Source organism: Mustelus asterias, chromosome 15 (assembly GCF_964213995.1).
Source record: "Mustelus asterias chromosome 15, sMusAst1.hap1.1, whole genome shotgun sequence".
In the NCBI taxonomy this organism is placed as follows: Eukaryota; Metazoa; Chordata; class Chondrichthyes; order Carcharhiniformes; family Triakidae; genus Mustelus; species Mustelus asterias.
In genome coordinates this window covers 93,046,653-93,067,539 of record NC_135815.1, presented here as the reverse complement: position 1 = coordinate 93,067,539, position 20,887 = coordinate 93,046,653, and the positions used below count along the sequence as shown (strand labels likewise).

The following is a 20,887-nucleotide window of genomic DNA, read 5'->3' as shown; positions in this document are numbered from 1 at the left end:
AGTTTGCTAGATAGAGGCAAGCAGTGGCTGTATCTCTACCTCGAGATGCTGAGAGTTCCAGAACGGAGAAGCCAGAGTTTCAATTCTCCATCCAAAGGACTAATTCACAGCAGGTTTAGAGTTGGAAAATCACATGAGCATCCGTATTTTCTGTGCTAAGCTGAAACCGGGGATATATTTTGGTCAGAATGTTATGTTGGAACAGTACATTGAGCTGTTAAGGCTTATACAACATAATGGTTTTTTATTTCCTTGTTTGTAATTGGTAAAAGTTATTGCTAATTTTCTTTCTATGTGTTAACTATATTAATAGAATAGAATCATAGAATCCCTACAGTGCAGAAGGAGGCCATTCGGCCCATCGAGTCTGCACCAACCATAAACTTTGTTTGATAAAAGCTCCCTTGTGGGTCATTTGAATAATACCTGGAGTCAAACATCTTATGCTTAACCCGTGCCAAATTCAAAGTGCAAAACTTATGGGGCAGGATTTTATGGCCTCGCTTGAGCAAGAGCAGAAATGTCCGCCGGAGGTCAACGGACATTTCCGTTCTCCGCCCCTCAGCCGCTCCAATTCCGTGACGGGTGGGGCGGCGATGGTTTAGGCCGACTTCATAAAATACCTTGGAGTTTCTGACCTTGGACTAGAGCAGTAATGTAGATCTCTGAAGCAATAGCATCATTATAAAAGGAACTGGAAAATCAGTCAGCACCGGGCTGGACGGGTGCTATTGTTTGTGGTTGTCCGAAGATATAATTATACATGGTAGTGATTTTGGAATACCGAGAGTGCAGGTGACTTGGCACACAGTGTTAGTTGATATCAAAGTTAAATAGAAATGTCATTTTTTTTCCATAGTCCAGTTCCCCAGAACAGTGTGCAATTCTTGTGCCATTCTGAAGCGTATTCATGGAATAGTTCCAGGTCGCTGTGGCCGGAATTTAACCAGCACGCCCGCCCCGATTCTGGAGGCAGGCGAGGATCGGAGAACGGCATTCTCCGTTGGCCTTGGGCGGGATCATATGAACCTCGGGCAACCGTGCCAGAAAAATTCCGCCATATGAGTCCAGTCCCAATCTCTGCAGGAAATCAATGTGCACAGCCAAATGATATTTATTTGCATGTAATCTAAATCACTGCACTGTCTACGGAAGAGTCCAGTGCAGCCCAACATTTGATTTGATTTATTATTGTCACATGTGTAGGGATATAGTGAAAAGTATTGTTTTTTGCACGCTATACAGACAAAGCATACCGTTCATAGAGAAGGAAAGGAGAGAGAGCAAAATGTAGTGTTACAGTCATAGCTACGGTGCAGAGAAAGATGCAAGGTAGGTCCATTCACAATTCTGATGGCAGCAGGGAAGAAGCTGTTCTTGAATCTGTTGTTAAGTGTTTTCAGGTTCTGGTGTCTTTTTCCTGACGGAAGAAGGTGTGCTGGTTGATTTGATTTATTGTCACGTGTATTGGTATACAGTGAAACGTATTGTTTCTTGCGCACTATACACACAAAACATACCGTACATAGAGAGGGAAAGGAGAGAGTGCAGAATGTAGTGTTACAGCCATAGCGAGGGTGTAGAGAAAGATCAACTTAATGCGAGGTACGTCTGATGGCAGCGGGGAAGAAGCTGTTCTTGAGTCGGTTGGTTCATGACCTCAGACCTTTGTATCTTTTTCCCGATGGAAGAAGGTGGAAGAGAAAATGTCCGGAGTGAGTGGGGTCCTTGATTATGATGGCTGCTTTTTGGAGTCATTCTGAAGAGAATTAGACTGTTATCTGAAAAGGAAGAAGATGCAGGGTTATGGTGAGGGGGAGGCGGGATGCATGATGGCACTAAGTGAATTGCTCATTCAGAGCGCTGGTGCAGTTACGATGGGCCGAATGAACTCCTTCTGTGTATAATGATTCTGTGACCAGGTTGAATGGGATAAAACTTACTGAGAATAAAATGCAAAATGTATACTGTATTGATACTACCCCTTGAAGTGCCAAGAGAACCATTTGCTCCTCTCGGCCCCCACAGGATATTTACCTCCTGCTTTACCCCAGTGTACCCCCTTCTCCCCATTCTACTCCCCCTTCTCTCTACATTTAACCGTGCACCGGTACTGAGCCTTCCTGTCCATGAAGAGTGGGAAGCACGATCAGGAGTTGAATCTAATTTCTGTAACAATTTCTGAGTTTCCAACACACCTTGCAACCTAACCACCCAACTTTATTTTTTATTCGTTCGTGGTATGTGAGCATCACTGGTTGGTCCAGTGTTTAATACCCATCCTTGAGGGCATTTAAGAGTCAACCACATTGCTGTGGATCTGGCCAAGTAAGCACAGAGATTCCCTTGGAAAACCTAAGCAATGGTATCTTCCAACAATCGACAATGGTTCCACGGTCATCATTAGACTTTTATTTCCAGATCTTTAATGAATTCATCTGCCATGGTGGGATTCAAACCCTGGCCCCCAGAGCATTACCCTGGGTCTCAGGGATTAACTCTACTACACCGCTGCCTCCCTGTAGATTTAGGATAGATTTTCCTGGATTTAGCTCCCAAACACCAGCTGAAAAATTGTTTCAATACTCACAAAAAAAAGGGCACCACTCGCTTTAACCCGTTGGGCATATGCACCAAAATTCTTGATTGGCTCCTTCTACATCAATGGGGATGAAGTGGAAATGCTTGAGAGCTTCAAGTTTTTAGGTGTCCAGATCACCAACAACCTGTCCTGGTCCCCCCATGCCGACACTATAGTTAAGAAAGCCCACCAACGCCTCTACTTTCTCAGAAGACGAAGGAAATTTGGTATGTCCACTATGGCTCTGACCAACTTTTACAGATGAACCATGGAAAGCATTCTTTCTGGTTGTATCACAGCTTGGTATGGCCCCTGCTCTGCCCAAAACCACAAGAAACTGCAAAGGGTTGTGAATGTAGCCCAATCCATCACGCAAACCAGCCTCCCATCCATTGACTCTGTCAACATTTTCTGCTGCCTTGGAAAAGCAGCCAGCATAATCAAGGACCCCACGCACCCCGGACATTCTCTCTTCCACCTTCTTCCGTCAGGAAAAAGATACAAAAGTCTGAGGACACGTACCAACCGACTCAAGAACAGCTTCTTCCCTGCTGCTGTCAGACATTTGAATGGACCTACCTCGCATTAAGTTGATCTTTCTCTACACCCTAGCTATGACTGTAACACTAGATTCTGCACTCTCTCCTTTCCTTCTCTATGAATGGTATGTTTTGTTTGAGTAGCGCGCAAGAAACAATACTTTTCACTCTGTACGAATACAGGTGACAATAATAAATCAAATCAAATCAAATTTGAGGCTTGTTTATTTAAACTTCAAAACGGATTGATTTTGATGTATAAATGACGCACATTAACTCGATATTTTTTTTCATGCAGCGGTGCCCCAGGACTGGTCAGATCATGCCCTTTGGTGGGAAAAGAAGAAATGTTGGCTTCTGAAGACTCATTGGACTTTGGATAAATATGGGATCCAAGCTGACTCGAAATTGTTGTACACACCGCAACACAAGTCGTTAAAACTGCAGCTACCTAATCTGAAGACAGTGAGATTAAAAGTTAGTTTCTCCTCCGTGGTCTTCAGGGCAGTTGTTGACATCTGCAAGACACTGAGTAAGTAGATTATTTTATCTAATACCCTAAATTCCACAAACAAGATGTTTTGGTCCAAAAATTATTGAAGCATGGTACCTCGTGGTGAGCACCTTAAATTGGATTTTCTTCTGTATTTTTTTAACTTCAAATTATTCTGCTGATCATGGTGCAACAAGCATATGGGGCGGCGCGGTAGCACAGTGGTTAGCACTGCTGCATCACAACGCTCGGGGCCCGGGTTCAATTCCAGCCTCGGGTCACTGTCTGTGCGGAGTCTACACGTTCTTTCCGTGTCTGCGTGGATTTCTTCCGGGTGCTCCGGTTCCCTCCCACAATCCGAAAGACGAGCTGGTTAGGTGCATTGGCCATGCTAAATTCTCCCTCAGTGTACCCGAACAGGCAGCGGAGTGTGGCGACCAGGGGATTTTCACAGTAACTTACAGTAGAGTAAAATATCTTTATTAGGCACATGTAGTCTTACATTAACACTGCAATGAAGTTACTGTGAAAATCCCCTAGTCGCCGCACTCCGGCGCCTGTTGGGATACACTGAGGGAGAATTTAGCCTGGCCAATGCACTTAACCAGCACGTCTTTCGGACTGTGGGAGGAAACCGGAGCACCCGGAGGAAACCCATGCAGACATGGGGAGAACGTGCAAACTCCTCACAGACAGTGATCCGAGCCGGGAATTGAACCCGGGTCCCAGGCGCTGTGAGGCAGCAGTGTTAACCATCATGCCACCATGTCGCCCCAACTTCATTGTGGTGTTAATGTAAGCCTACTTGTGACTAATAATAAACTTTACTTTAATTTCAAAGACTCACTCAAATGCTCTGTGATCTCTTAATTTTAAACAGTGGCGTTAGTTCTAGATTCTCCATCAAGAGGAAACTTCTTCTCCGTAATTCACTTTGTCAAGTCCCCTCAGGATCTTAAATGTTTCATCCAAGTTGCCTCTTACTCTTCGAAACTCCACCAGATACAAGCCTAATCTGTCCAACCTTTTGTCATAAGACAACCTGCCCATTCCAGGAATTAGTCTAGTAAACCATCTCTGAATTGCTTCTAACACATTTACATCTTTCCTTAAATAAGGAGACCAATACCATACGTGGTACTCCAGATGTGGGCCAGAATCGCCTGCAGCTGGGATTTTCCAGTCCCGCTGCTGTGAACAGAGATATGGCTGAGCGCCAAATTCTCCGTTCTTGCTGGCGGCGGCAGCAGGGTGTATAGGACTGGAAAGTTTTGGCTGTGGTCTCATCAATGTCCTGTATAGAACATAGAACATAGAACAGTACAGCACAGAACAGGCCCTTCGGCCCACGATGTTGTGCCGACCTTCATCTGAAACCGAGATCAAGCTATCCCACTCCCTACCATCCTGGTGTGCTCCATGTGCCTATCCAATAACCGCTTAAATGTTCCTAAAGTGTCTGACTCCACTATCACTGCAGGCAGTCCATTCCACACCCCAACCACTCTCTGCGTAAAGAACCTACCTCTGATATCCTTCCTATATCTCCCACCACGAACCCTATAGTTATGCCCCCTCGTAATAGCTCCATCCACCCGAGGAAATAGTCTTTGAACGTTCACTCGATCTATCCCCTTCATCATTTTATAAACCTCTATTAAGTCTCCCCTCAATCTCCTCCGCTCCAGAGAGAACAGCCCCAGCTCCCTCAACCTTTCCTCATAAGACCGACACTCCAAACCAGGCAGCATCCTGGTAAATCTCCTCTGCACTCTTTCCAGTGCTTCCACATCCTTCTTATAGTGAGGTGACCAGAACTGCACGCAATATTCCAAATGCGGTCTCACCAAGGTCCTGTACAGTTGCAGCATAACCCCACGGCTCTTAAACTCCAACCCCCTGTTAATAAAAGCTAACACACTATATGCCTTCTTCACAGCTCTATCCACTTGAGTGGCAACCTTTAGAGATCTGTGGATATGGACCCCAAGATCTCTCTGTTCCTCCACAGTCTTCAGAACCCTACCTTTGACCCTGTAATCCACATTTAAATTAGTCCTACCATTAAAGTATAATTAAAGCATAAACTCCCTATTTTTGGAATCACGATAAATGAAAATCTTCTATTAACTTTCCTAATTACTTGCTGTTCCAGCATATTACTTTTTTGTAATTCATCCACTAGGACACCCAGATCCCTCTGAATCTCAAATCTTTGCAATTTCTTATCATTTACACGGCGGCACAGTGGCACAGTGGTTAGCACTGCTACCTCACTGCACCAGGGACCTGGGTTCAGTTCCAGCCTCGGGTGACTGTGTGGAGTTTGCACGTTCTTCCCGTATCTGCGTGGGTTTCCTCCGGGTGCTCCGGTTTCCTCCCACAGTCCAAAGATGTGCAGGTTAGGTGGATTGGCCATGCTAAATTACCTCTTAGTGTCCAAAGATATGCAGATTAGATAGATAGGCCATGCTAAATTGCCCACTAATTGGGGCAGCAGCCTGGCACAATGGTTAGCACTGCTGCCTCACGGTGCCAGGGACTTGAGTTCAATTCCCGGCTTGTATCACTCTCTGTGTGGAGACTGCACGTTCTCCCTGTGTCTGCGTGGGTTTCCTTCAGGTGCTCCAGTTTCCTCCCAAATTCCAAAGATGTACAAGTTAGGTTTATTGACCATGCCAAATTGCTCCTTAGTGTCAGGGGAACTAGCTAGGGTCATGGGGATAGGGTCTGGGTGGGATTGTGGTCGGTGCAGCCTCGATAGGCCAAACGGCCTCCTTCTGCACTGTAGGATTCTATGGTTCTAGTGGCCACAATCTTATCACCATTCACGTCGGCGGGATCTTGCCATCCCGCTGCAGTGAACAGAAATTTGGCTAGAACGCAAATTCTCCGACCTCGCTGCAGTGGGAGCGAAGTGTGAATGGCAGGTGAGATCACGCTCAGTTTTCTCAAAATTATTTCTGGCAAAATGAACAATTTCACATCAACTCACTATCTGCAGGATGAGATTCCAAACTTTCAACAGCTTCCCTTTCCTGTGCCTCTTATGCGCTGGAACCATCAATTCCATCATTAACATGGTGTGATCACGAAATCACATCCCTAAATATCTGCAGAGAGATTCATTTGGACTTATGTCACAAATCCAGCAAATTTCACGAAATTCATGGGCAGTTTGACACGAGCTGCCCTTATTTTTTGCGAGGCTGAAGGTGGAGTGGCACAGATTATCCAGAAAATTCCGCCACACCTTTTCCTCACAGCAGGGGGCTCGTGACTATATTTCCCACAATTCCTGGGATGGACATTTTTCAGGAAGCAAAAATGGTCCAGCTAGACCCATTGTAAACTGTTTGAAATGTTGCTGAGTGCTATTTTAACAAACTGTTTGCTTCAAATTTCTAAATGTGTGCAGCAAATTTACTCAAATTTCTGATCCATTTGACGAGAAGCGGCCCAGAGTAGATTTTGTTCCCCTTGGTTGGAATTATATTGACAATAATTTAATTTACATAATTTGTAGCAGAAATAGAAGCAGCCAATAATAAATCTAAAGAACAAAGGTGCGGTACTTGGGCAGCACGGTGGCACAGTGGTTAGCACTGCTGCCTCACAGCGCCAGGGACCCGAGTTCAATTCCGGCCTCAGGTGACTGTGTGGAGTCTGCACATTCTCCCTGTGTCTGCATGGGTTTCCTCCGGGTGCTCCGGTTTCCTCCCACAGTCCGAAAGACGAGCTGGTTAGATGCATTGGCCGTGCTAAATTCTCCCTCAGTGTACCCAAACAGGCGCTGGAGTGTGGCGACAAGGGGATTTTCACAGTAACCTCATTGCAGTGTTAATATAAGCCTACTTGTGACACTAATAAATAAACTTAAAACTTAACTTTGCCTATCAATAGGTGATTGGTGCTTCAGACATGGGGAGAACGTGCAAACTCCACACAGACAGTGACCCAAGCCGGGAATCAAACCCAGGTCTCTGGAGATGTGAGGCAGCAGTGCTAACCATTGTGCCACCATGCTGCCCATTTTATACTGAGTTCCAAAAAATGCACACATTTGTGAGCAACTTTCAAGTGTAAATTCTCCACAGCTAATTTCTTCTGAAATTTGTTCAGAGGTAGTCGAAAAACAAGTTAGCAAAAGCTTAATGAATACAACATACCCTTTGTTCCAAATGGTTATATTTCACATTTTCCAAAGGATTGTTCTCTGCAGCCAGATCATGTTTTCGACAGTAAACACAATCGGACCTTTTCTTGTGATGCCCTCATTCGTGCTTCAAAAATTCTGATCATTTCCTAGTGGTGCCATTTCCCAAGTTCACTTCCAGAATTGCACTGAAGTAATTGGGAGGCCATTTAAGATGGCGACTGCATTTGAAGGTGCGATCAGCCATCTTGGAGCTTGCACACTATCCTGGCCAAAATTCTCTGACTTCGCCTGCAACTGGGATTATCCAGTCCTGCTGCTGTAAACGAAGATTTGACTGAGTACCAAATTCTCTGTTCTCGCTGGCAGTTGGGCGTGTGAGACCAGAGAATTCTGGCCATTTTTTCACCATCGTTCTTCCCCCCCATTTCCCATTGGTTTTCATTGCAGTCTAGTTTCTGCACTCTCTACGTTCCTTGTGGCCAATTGTCATTGGAGTTGTGCAATCCCAATTCACTCCTCTTCAACTCTTCAAAACTCTTCAAGTTTTAGGTGTCCAGATCACCAACAACCTGTCCTGGTCCCCCCATGCCAACACTATAGTTAAGAAATGCCACCAACGCCTCTACTTTCTCAGAAGACTAAGGAAATTTGGCATGTCCCGACTCTCACCAATGTTTACAGATGCATCACAGAAAGCATTCTTTCTGATCGTATCACAGCTTGGTATAGCTCCTGCTCTGCCTAAGACTGCAAGAAACTTCAAATGGTCATGACTGTAGCCCAGTCCATCACACAAACCAGCCTCCCATCCATTGACTCTGTCTACACTTCCCACTGTCTCGGAAAAACAGCCAGGACCCCACGCACCCCGGACATTCTCTCTTCCACCTTCTTCCGTCAGGAAAAAGATACAAAAGTCTGAGGTCACGTACCAACCAACTCAAGAACAATTTCTTCTCTGCTGCATCAGACTTTTGAATGGACCTACCTCCCACTAAGTTGATCTTTCTCCACACCCTAGCTATGACTGTAACACTACTTTCTGCACTCTCTCCTTTCCTTTTCTATGAACGGTATGCTTTGTCTGTATAGCATGCAAGAAACAATACTTTTCACTGTATACTAATACATGTGACAATAATAAATCAAATCAAATCAAAAACCAGAAGCAACAGGTTTCCCCACCAAATAAGTTAAAAAACCTCTATGTTTTCTACGCTTTAAGGGAAGTGAAAATCCAAGTTATTCCTCCTTATCCTGCCAGATGCATGTTTGGCCAATGTGTCTAGCCCTGCCATTTCTGTGGTAGGGTTGCTTGGTGTCTCATTAACCTGCTGGAAGGCTTGTATGGTTGAACATAAACGATTAATTTGTACCCCATAACTATATACATCTCTACAAGGTACAGCTATGCAAGCATGCTGTTTCCATGCTGGCTTCTGCTATATGTCTACCATCATGTGACAGTATACATCATACCATTGGGGTCGGAGGAGGTGGTACTGTTTCCCTAGTCCCATGTTAACCCTTACTCTGCCCAAATACCCTTATACCTGTTAACCAAATATCTGTTGCTGGGAAATTACTCGTCTATAATGAAGAATAGGGTAGGTGAATACCTCAAAACTTCTCACTGCTGAGAGAAGAGAACGGACGTGTAAAGCATAGATGATGGCCGGAATTCTCTGATCTTGGCTGGGATTCTCCAGTCCCGCTGCTGTGAAAGGGGATTCGACTGCGCATCAAATTTCTCCATTCTCACTGGCAGCGAGAACGGGGTGTGTGAGACTGGAGAATTCCAGCCATTGTTGAAGTCTTTGAAGAGGCGACAGAAGTCATGGGCAGGGGACTGTCTGTGGGGATTTTGTTTATGTGGCCTTCCAGGAGGCGCTTGATAAAGTTTCTCAGAAGAGACTGGGGGCTGGATTATCCATCCTCTCTTGCAGCCAGGATTCTCCTGTCCCACTGCGGTGAACGGAAATTTGGCTGAGCGCCAAATTCTCCATCTTCATTGGCAGCGGTAGCGAGGTGTCAATGGCCTCGGAATTCTGGCCTACTTGTTAAAGTTGAAGCTCATGAAATTGGAGGTAAATTGTTGGCCTGGTTGAGGAAATTGGCTGAGTGGCAGGAGACAGATTGTAGGGATAATGGACAGATACTCTTAATTGACAGGATGCGACTCAAGGGCTGGAATTTTACCGCCTCGCCCGTCCCGGAATCGTGGCGGGTGAGGCTCGCAGAACGGAATTCTCCGTTGGCCTCAGGTGGGATTTTACAAGCCTCGCCCAAACGAGGTCGTAAAATGCTGCTCAAGATGTATCACAAAGAACTGTGTTGGGGTTTCAACGATTCACACTATTTATCAATGACGGAATGGAATGGAAATCCATGTTTGCTGATGACCCAAAGATAGGAGGCATTGTAGTTTGTAAATGGAAGCACAACATTACAATGAGATATTGATCAATTAATCATTGGGTGGGAATGTGGTCGCTGCAGACCCGATGGGCCGAATGGCCTCCTTCTGCACTGTAGGATTCTACGATTCTATGATTCTAAAATCGGGGCCAGCATGGTGGCACAGTGGGTAGCACTGCTGCCCCACAGCACCAGGAACCTGGGTTGGATTCCCAGCTTGGGCCACTCTCTGTGCGGAGTATGCACATTCTCCTCATGTCTGCGTGGGTTTCTTTCGGGTGCTCCGGTTTCCTTCCACAGTCTGAAAGACGTGCTGGTTAGGTGGATTGACCTGAACAGGTGCTGGAATGTGGCGACTGGGGGAATTTCACAGTAACTTCATTGCAGTGATAATGTAAGCCTTATTTGTGACAATGGTAAAAATGCGGCAAATGGATTCTAATGTAGGGAATTGTAATGCAAAAGCTTGTCATTCACTTTGGGCTAATAAGGGGAGAACAGGATATTCACTAAATGGCAGGAAGTTAGAAACAGGGGATGTTCAATGAAATTTGTGGATCCCTGTACTTAGATCATTGAAAAGCCTTGAATGGGTACAAAATAATCAAAAGCGGTAGTAGAATGCTACCAATGGAATAGTATCAATCTGGAGCTCTCTCCAGCAAAGAGAGGCACGGTGGCACAATGGTTAGCACTGCTGCCTCACAGCGCCAGGGACGAGGGTTCGATTCCTGGCTTGGGTCACTGTCTGTGTGGAGTTTGCATGTTCTCCCCGTCTCTGCGTGGTACTCCAGTTTCCTCCCACAGTCCAAAGATGTGCGGGTTAGATGGATTGGCCATGCTAAAATTGCCCCTTTGTGTCCTGGGATGCATAGGCTAGAGGGACAAGGGGGCTAAATATGTGTGGTTATGGGAATAGGGCCTGGATGGGATTATTGCCGGTACAGACTCAATGGGCAGAATGGTCTCCTCTGCACTGTAAGTTTTGTATGTATGAAAGACCATGCTGCCAGATCAATTGTTAATTTTAAATCTGGAATTAATAGTTCTTTTGTTAACTAATGATACAAAGACATAGGGGACAAAGGCAAGTATACACAGTCTGGTTGTCTATCTGCCATGACCCGATTGACTGGTGGGGAACAGGATTGTTGACCTTTCATCAGACTGGTGACTGAAAAATCATCCACCTGAAATATTAGCTCTCATAGAGTCATAGAGGTTTACAGCATGGAAACAGGCCCTTTGGCCCAACTTGTCCATGCCGCCCTTTTTTTTAACCACTAAGCTAATCCCAATTGCCTGCGTTTGGTCCATATCCCTCCATACCCATCTTACCCATGTAACTGTCTAAATGCTTTTTAAAAGACAAAATTGTACCCGCCTCTACTATTGCCTCTGACAGCTTGTTCCAGACACTCACCACCCTCTATGTGAAAAAATTGCCCCTCTGGACACTTTTGTATCCCTCCCTTCTCACCTTAAACCTATGCCCTCTTGTTTTAGATTCCCCTACCTTTTTGGGAAAAGATGTTGACTATCTAGCTGATCTATGCCCCTCTTTATAGACCTCTATAAGATCACCCCTCAGCCTCCTAGGCTCCAGCTCTGTTTCTTGTAAGTCAGGCAGCAGAGTTGGAGGGAGAATTTACTGAATTTTGTATTTTTTTTAAATTTCAGACTTCCAGCTTTGCTGTTTTTACATGGCAAAATATTAAGGGGGTCAATTATCCCCCTGGGATAATTGGCCAGAAGGGTCTGCCTGGAATTGGTAGGCTGGGGTGGGTAAGGGATTTACTGCATTTTGTGTGTGAGTGGCAGGTAGCCATGAGACTAAGGTATGTAGACTTAAGAGTTAACAAAGTGATCCAGATGGATAAACAATGGCACTACCTACAAAGCAGGGGTGGGGGAGGCAAACTTAATCATTTCTTAAACTTGCAGAGCATTTCTTCTGAGGTCGACACCACAACTCCAGACTGAGCACCACAGAAAAGACAGACACCTTTGAATCCGCTCTCATTTGGGTATGACAGCGTACAAGAACTCCAGAGACTCCCTTCAAGTGTTCTCATGGAACCTGGCATTACTTCAACAGCAGCAATGGGCATCATATAATCCACAATCCCTCACTTTCCCTCTCTTCATTGTCCTGTCTTTTCCAATTGTATAATACACGCACACAGTAACACAGTCTCTGCTCCACTCTCAGAGACCTGCTTCAACACCAGGATCTGTTCAAGGCCGGTCAAAACATAAAACTGAGAGAGGCTTGCTTGCTTTCTCTTTGCCAGTGTCTTGAACGGCTGCACAGAAAACAAAGAGGCTGGAACTCCATCCCATTACAATTAGCTTTCCATTTGCCAGTTGTTTTTTTACCTGGCAATCCCCAAGGCAACCTTAGGTCACATCGGCATTTCTTGGAATGTACTGATGTCACAAACAGGAAACCAATTAATCCTCTTTCAAAACGCGTCCCAGTCCACTTTGTTCTTAAAGGGACATTGCACAAAAGAAAATATAGGTTTTTCCCAGAAGGTGGGTCATCATGTAGTCAATGAACCTCTATAAATGTCAAACCCAAAGTAATTAACCAAGCAAAAATTGATAGCTACCTAAATATGCTCTGGACTGGACACCCCAGGCAACAGGGCATTTGGCTAGTCTGAGACCTATGGAGCACAGAACATTATTGATACAAGTAATGATAGTAACTCAGCTGAACTGTCGAGACAAGTAATAACTTGATGACCTAATAAAGTCAGACTGCTTTGTTTAAAGGAAAGAACAGCATAGTGTTTCACCGTGTGTTCCTTGATGCCTTTACATTACGGTTTAGACCATTTACAACTCAGTTTATCATCATTCCTTGATAAACTGTGCATCTTTTGGTGGATTATCTATCAGTTTTTGCTCAGTTAATGACTGTAAAAGTGACATTTATAGAGGCTCACGGCCGACGTGAGGACCCATGTGCTGGGAAGAACTTATATTTTCTTCTGTGCAGGGTCCTTTTTAGTTATCCTTATTCTTCATCCAGGTTGGTTCTTCTGTTGAGTCCATAGCAGGAAGCACCTGACTTTCATCTGACATATCCGCTGATCACATGCCTGAGATAGGAGACACTCTTAACGAAGAAGCTGTGAGCATGGACCCATCATTCAACTGTTGAGCTTGCGAGTTGAAGGCAATGACTTTCAGGGCCAGTTCGCCGTGGGTGCAAATCCCGTTAGGCTGCTAACTCTTGTGAAAGGCCTTAACAAGATTTGTTTCGGTGAGATCTTAGTTTGCGATCATCCCCACACCCCGCTGCCGGTGACGTAATTAGGTTTACGCCCAGAGAGGACATGAACCTCATTTCCATCAATTATAATCTATTTCAATATAATGGATTGACCATGCTAAACTCCCCCTTAATGTCCAAAAATAGACACTGTAATTCATTATGTATTTGTTATCCTGTTTAATGTATTTTAGTTTCTGAACGATTTTCTTCCCCTGTGATATATGCAATAGCTCGGGGCATATTGCAAATTATCTTCTTTTGATTTAATTTGATTTGTTGTTGTCATATGTTTGGGATACAGTGAAAAGTAGTGTTTCTTGCGTGCTATAAAGACAAAACATACTGCTCATAGAGTACATAGGGGAAAAGGAAAGGAGAGAACACAGAATGTAGTGCTACAGTCATAGCTAGGGTGTAGAGAAAGATCAACTTTTCTGAATCTGCAGGAAGTGCAGACGGAGTCAATTGATGGGAGGCTGGTTTGAGTGATGTACTGGGCTACGTTCACAACCCTTTATAGTTTCTTCTGGTCTTGGTCAGAGCAGGAGCCATACCAATATGTGATACAACCCGAAAGAATGCTTCCTGTGGTGCATCTGTAAAAATTGGTGAGAGTCATGGCAGACATGATGAATTTCCTTAGCCTCCTGAGAAAGTGGAAGTATTGGTGGGCTTTCTTAACTATAGCGCCGTTGTGGAGGGACCAGGACAGGTTGTTGGTGATCAGGACACCTAGAAACCTGAAGCGTTTGACTATTTCCACTTCGCCCCCATTGATGTAGACAGGGGCATGTCCTTCACTACGCTTCCTGAAGTCAATGACTAGTTCCTTCGTTTTGTTGACATTGAGGGAGAGATTATTGTCGTCGCGCCAGTTCACCAGATTCTCTATCTCATTCCTGTACTGTGTCTCATCATTGTTTGAGATCCGACCCACTACGGTGGTGTCATCAGCAAACTTGAAAATGGAGTTGATGGGGAATTTGGCTGCACAGTCAGACAGTCACTTCTGAAACATGATTGGTTGTTACCGTTAGGCCAAATTTTGAGAACCGTGCATCTGTTGGTGACATCTATCTGTTTTTGCTCAGTGAATGACTGTAACACTGACATTTATAGAGGCTCACTGCCGACGTGGGAACCCATGTGCTGGGAAAAACTTATATTTTCTATTTGTGCCGGGTCCCTTTTGGTTATCCTTATTCTTCATCCGCTTTGGTTCTTCTGTTGAGTCCACAACAGGAAGCACCTGGCTTTCTTCTGATATATTCCCTGATCACATGCCTGAAATAGGAGACTCTCTTTATAAAAAAAGCTGTTCGCATGGACCCATCATTCAACTGTTTAGCTTGTGAGTTGTAGGCAGCAAATTTCAGGGCCAGTTCGTCGCGAATGTGAAAGGGCCATAACAGGATTTGTGGCAGCAATGTTTTTGTTTGCGATTCCCTCCCCCCACCCCCCCCATCCCCCCTCCCCCCACCCCCCCCCCACCCCCCCGCCCCCCACCCCCCACTGCCAGTGATGTAATCAGGTTTACACCCAAAGAGGGCATGAACCTTTTCCTCGATTATAATCCATTTTAATATAATGGATCGGCAATGCTAAATTCCCCCTTAGTGTCCCAAAGATGTGCAGCTTAGTGGATTGGCCATGGTAAATTGCCCCTTAGTGTCCAAAGATGTGTAGGTTAGGTGGATTGGCCATGCTAAATTGCCCCTTAGTGTCCAAAGATGTACAGCTTAGGTGGATTGGCCATGCTAAATTGCCCCTTGGTGTCCAAAGATGTGTAGGTTAGGTAGATTGGCTGTGCTAAATTCCCCCTTAGTGTACAGAGATGTGTAGATTAGGTGGATAGGCTATGCTAAATTGCCCCCTTAGTGTCCAAAGATGTGAAGGTTAGGGGGATTGGTGGATAAATACGTGGGGATACGAGGATAGACTCTGGGTAGATGTGTTTGTGCAGACTCAATAGGCCGAATGGCCTGCTTCTGCATTGTATGGATTCTATTATATTCTATAATTAAACAATCTGATGCAATAACTGTGGGCAATGTCAGATGCTGCCCTCCACAACCCCCAACTCCCCAGCATGACGTCATGTTGATGGGGATCATTGCTGGTTTCCAAGCAACTGTTTTTTTTAAACGGAAACAAGCCGTGCCGGGGTATGGAGGTGAGTATAGCCCCAGATGGTGCAGGACATGGCTGGGCAGTGCCATGGACGGAGCCTCGAGTGAACTTCATTCTGAGAGGGTTTCTGTTTGTGTGGCAGGGGAGGGGCAATGGTGGGGTGGGGAGCAGAATGGGGGGGGTGCCATGATGCTGGTAAGAATGGGGGATAGAGTGGGGGGGAGGATCACCCTGATGCCTGCGTGTTGTGGGAGTGAGGGGTGGGGGGGTGACCCAACAATTGAGTGCTTGGGGGTTAGGTTGGCGCTCTGCAGTAGAAGGTTTTGGATCTACCTCTTGTCCCGATGTTGGGCAGGGATGGGAGGGAGATGAAGTGGTGTGGGGCCTTTAATTCCACTTTGAGATCCCCCTCCCCCGCAGAATGTTGTGTGACTTGGCTAGGAAAGGCATTTGTGAAACCAACGAGTTCCGCACTGCTTCCCACCTGATCCAGCACTCTGTGCGATTTTTGGAAAATTCCCTCCGTCATGCCAGTACTGATTTGAGCATGCATGTAAACTTGTGACTTTTATTGTGCTGCTGTTTAGTAAATTCTTGTGCAGTCCCAACTTTCACAGGTTTATAGCTAACAGTTTTGTCGGAGGTGTTTGCTTTTGTTAACCAGCTTTGACTTTACTTGAAAAAAAAATGCGATCACATCCTTCTTTACAACCCTCGCAAGAGAAACGACAAGTAAAGACCTTTAGCTGAATTCAGAGAGCTTTATCGGCTGAAACAAAACATTGCCTAGCATCCTGCAAATGTCCACTCAAATGTGATTTAAACCATTTACAACAAATTCTATCATTATTTCCTCTGATATTTCCAGAAAGTTGAGTATTTCAAAAGAACCAATAGTATCCTCAAGCCTTTGTGAATATATTGGACTAATTCTTCCACATTTTTAAACCTCTCCTGGCATGGCGCCAAGTTAGAATGAAAAGGCTAGAATTAACACGTCTGCTTACCACCAGAGAGCAAAGTGACATTTCGCCTCCAACCATGCCACTGGGTCCAAACGCCAGGCTAGCAATTAATTTTACTTCACTTCTGCTGGGACTTGCCTGTGTCTCCAGGAATTTCTGGACCAGTCCTTATAATTTGTCTGTATGTGCTCCTGTTTCTAAAGTTAAAGTTAAAAGTTTATTTATTAGTCGCACACAAACTTACATTAACACTGCAATGAAGTTGCTGTGAAAATCCCCGAGTCGCCACACTCCGGCGCCTGTTCGGGTACACTAAGGGAGACTTTAAATATATACTCAAATATCATGGCATTGGGATAGGGGGACGTTTGACTGTTAGGATGTTCCCGAGCAGGTGACGGAGTGTGGCGACTGGGGGGATTTGCACAGTAACTCAATTGCAGTGTTAATGTAAGACTACTTGTGACTCTAATAAATAAACCTTAAACTTTAAATAAACTTTAAAGGTGTTTGGGTTGGGTTGATTGGCCATGCTAAATTGCCCCTTGGTGTCAAGGAGATTAGTAGGTTAGATGTATAGGGTTTTGGGGATAGGGCCTGGGTGAGATTGTGGTCGGGACAGACTTGATGGGCCGATTGGCCTCCTTCTGCACTGTGGGGATTCTATGATTCTGATGAATCGATATCTGGAAGAAACCCGCTTGCCTGCAATACGCATCGCTGCACTCTCTTTGGATCCAGCCACTGGGAACATCATCTGGGATATCCCATGGAACAAAGATAGAAGGAAAGGATTAACAGCCACATTTACGCTGCATTGCGTGCCTTTCTGGACTGTTCATGGGAGCAGGTCAGAAGAAATGTGACCTTTTGATTATTAGTTAGGTGGCGGTGAAACAGGATGGTGGGAATTTACCGGCCGTTCGCGCCCCGTTGCCACTGCCAGCGAGGACAGAGAATTTGGCACTCAGCCAAATCATCTGTTCACTGCAGCGGGACCAGGGAATCCCGCCGTTGTGAACGGCTTGATAATTCCGGCCAATTTTCCAGCTGTGATGACGGAAGGGGTGAAATTTGGGAGTGCCCGATTTTGAGTCTCATGAGGATAATGACTCCACGCACAAAAAGGCCTGAAGTGGACATTGGGTCTCAAGGAAGCCATGCAGCCAAGTCCTGCAAGTTATAATCAGCTGCTGGTCGCTGTTGGGCTTTAGCAGTCATCCCTAATACCCGGGAAATTTAGCCCTATTTAGTATATGTGCTTTGATGGTCATGCGACTGTTTCTCGGAAGCTAACTTGGATTTGTTGGAGGTAACAAATGAACTGAGTCTTCAAATACCACCTAGAGCTTCAACAAAAATGGCCTTATTCAACATGCATGAGGGAGAGCAGAACTCGTGGCTGTAATTCCAGCTTGTTTCCGAGCTACTCTGCTAATCATAGGTTCTTACATATTCTTATACTTTTTCACGTTACAAAGTGCTACATTTTGATTAGGTCGTCAGATTGTTACTTTAAATTGGCTACAGTTCTGTTTTTGATCACATTATACGGATCCATTGTCCTGTGAGCTTTAGCTTTAATCATTTTCTGGACATCTCCTGTCTACCTGTTTACAATATCAAAGCATTGTGTTCGTCAAACCGATTTCGATGTTGTGTTAATTGTCCCCATCTCCCTGATACTTGATTAGTTTTCCAGAGGCACAATGACTCCTCTCGACTTTGTGGAGCCTTGATAAGATATTGATTCTCTCATTGTTGCAATGTGCAACTGTGTTAGTGCTGTCTGGGATATGGTCATTTGTCCTGTCTGCCCACAGTGAGTGTGAATACTATAGTCATCCTGTCCATTTAACCCTTTCCATTCATTCCCCTCCTGCTGCAGCCTACACTCCCTGGGTTTACCCTACTACATGGCTTTATTTCACTAATTCTCCTGGGATAAGACCATAAGACATAGGAGCAGAATTAGGCCACTCGGCCCATTAGATCTGCTTCACCATTCAATCGTGGCTGATATTTTTCTCATCCCCATTCTCCAGCCTTTTCCCCATAACCCCTGATCCCCCTATTGATCAAGAACCTATCTATTTCTGTCTTAAAGACACTCAATGACCTGGCCTCCACAGCCTTCTGCGGCAAAGAGTTCCACAGATTCACCACTCTCTGGCTGAAGGAATTCCTCCTCATCTCTGTTTTAAAGGATCTTCCCTTTAGTCTGAGGTTGTGCCCTCTGGTTTTAGTTTTTCCCACTCGTGGAAACATCCTCTCTATGTCCACTCTATCCAGGCCTCGCAGTATCCTGTAAGTTTTAGTAAGATCCCCCCCTTCATCCTTCTAAACTCCAATGAGTACAGACCCAGAGTCCTCAACTGTTCCTCATATGTCAAGCTCTTCATTCCAGGGATCATTCTTGTGAACCTCCTTTGGACCCTTTCCAAGGCCAGCACATCCTTCCTTAGATACGGGGCCTAAAACTGGGTTTAAGTACATTTCCTGCGACATTCTGCTTGTGATTTATTTGTTTTTCTTATGGTGAAATTTTATCTGGCATGTTACTCACTTTCACTCCCAAACAGACAGCACCAAGTTCAATCGAACTCTCCTACATGCCTTACTTTCACTCCCAGTATCAAGTGCGCCATTTAAGGACTAGCACACCTTCAATTAACTTCTTAGATATCAACTGCACATTCTTGGTCAGCAGACTAACAACTGTTGCCGAGCTGTAAAATGAATAATCAGATGTTAGCAAGATAATGCCATTTTGAGTAACTTTGTCATTTAATAAACATGACATTAATGGATGTAAATTGACAGAAATGGATACTCAACGAGACCTTGGAGTCCACCTGCATCAGTCGCTGAAAGTAAGCGCACAGGTACAGCAGGCATTAAAAAAGGCAAATGGTATGTTGGCCTTCATAGCAACAGGATTTGAACATAGGGATAGGGAAGTTGTGCTGCAATTGTATAGGGTGTTGGTGAGGCCACGGCTGGAGTATTGTGTGCAGTTTTGATGTCCTTATCTGAGGAGGGATGTCCTTGCTGGAAAGGGAGTACCGCGATGATTTACCAAGCTGATTCCTGGGATGGCAGGTCTGTCATATGAGGAGAGACTAAGTCGGTTAGGATTATATTCATTGGAGTTTACAAGAGTAAGAGGGAATTTCATAGAAACTTATAAAATTCTAACAGGTTTTGACAGGGTAGATTCAGAAAGAATGTTCCCAATGGTGGGGGAGTCCAGAACCAGGGGTCATAGTTTCAGGATAAGAGGTAAACCTTTTAGGACTGAGGTGAGGAGAAATGTCTTCACTCAGAGGGTGGTGAATGTGAGTAATTCACTACCACAGAATGTAGTTGAGGCCAAACATTGTGTGATTTCAAGAAGAAATTAGATATAGCTCTTGGGGCTAAAGTATCAAGGGATTTGGGGGGAAGGGGGGCATCAGGATATTGAATTTGATGATCAGCCATGATCAAGATGAATGGTGGAGCAGGCTCGAAGGGCCGAATGGCCTACTCCTGCTTCTAGTTCCTATGTTTCTATGTTTCTACGTATACTGGGAATTCCCTTGGCGATTCTCCCAGTTAACCATTGTAATTTCAGAGGAAATCTAACAGAAACCCCAGCTGGGTGCCTAAGTAGGATTTCAGCCAATGTTACAAAGGCTGTCCAGGAGAAGCCCTGAAATTTCTCCCGGTAGTTTCTGCAGACTTGGAGAGTGTAATTCTTCCTGCTGACAACTCTACGAAGAGATTAATAAGTGTACAAAGCAGAAACTCATACACTTCGCACTAAGTTGATCTTTCTATACATCCTAGCTATGACTGTAACACTACATTCTGTACTCTCTCCTTTCCTTCTCTATGAACAGTATGCTTTGTCTGTATAGTGCGCAAGAAACAATACATTTCACTGCACATGTGACAATAATAAATCAAATCAAATCAAAAATCAAATCAAACTTCTCCCGACTAAAATTGCTTCACCAATCATTGATCTTTTTCCTCTGGGTTATGAGAAGGAAATTGCCCCTTAAGGAAATGATGACGTTTGCAGAAGTCACATATTTATTATGTATAACTACGTGGTTGTTACAACATCACATTATAGTGAGGCACAATATTTCCACTGGCTTAATGTTCTCTTTTTGCTTAAGTGGATATTATCAATGTTGCATATCTATACTCTGTATGTAGTACACAGTATTTATAGCATTGCAAATATCACAGTATTTGGGCAGCACGGTGACACAGTGGTTAACACTGTTGCCTCACAGCGCCAGGGACCCGGGTTTCAATTCCAG

At 44.7% G+C, this 20,887-nt stretch overlaps 1 protein-coding gene across 1 annotated transcript in view; it reads left to right on the top strand.

The window, feature by feature from the left end:
- The window catches only part of fermt1 (FERM domain containing kindlin 1), an 86,109-nt gene that overhangs the window by 25,942 nt on the left and 39,280 nt on the right, over positions 1-20,887 (top strand). Inside the window, exon 3 of the mRNA XM_078230610.1 lies at positions 3,419-3,652. Coding sequence (XP_078086736.1) covers positions 3,419-3,652 — 234 coding nt within the window. The remainder of the gene's footprint in view (positions 1-3,418; positions 3,653-20,887) is intronic.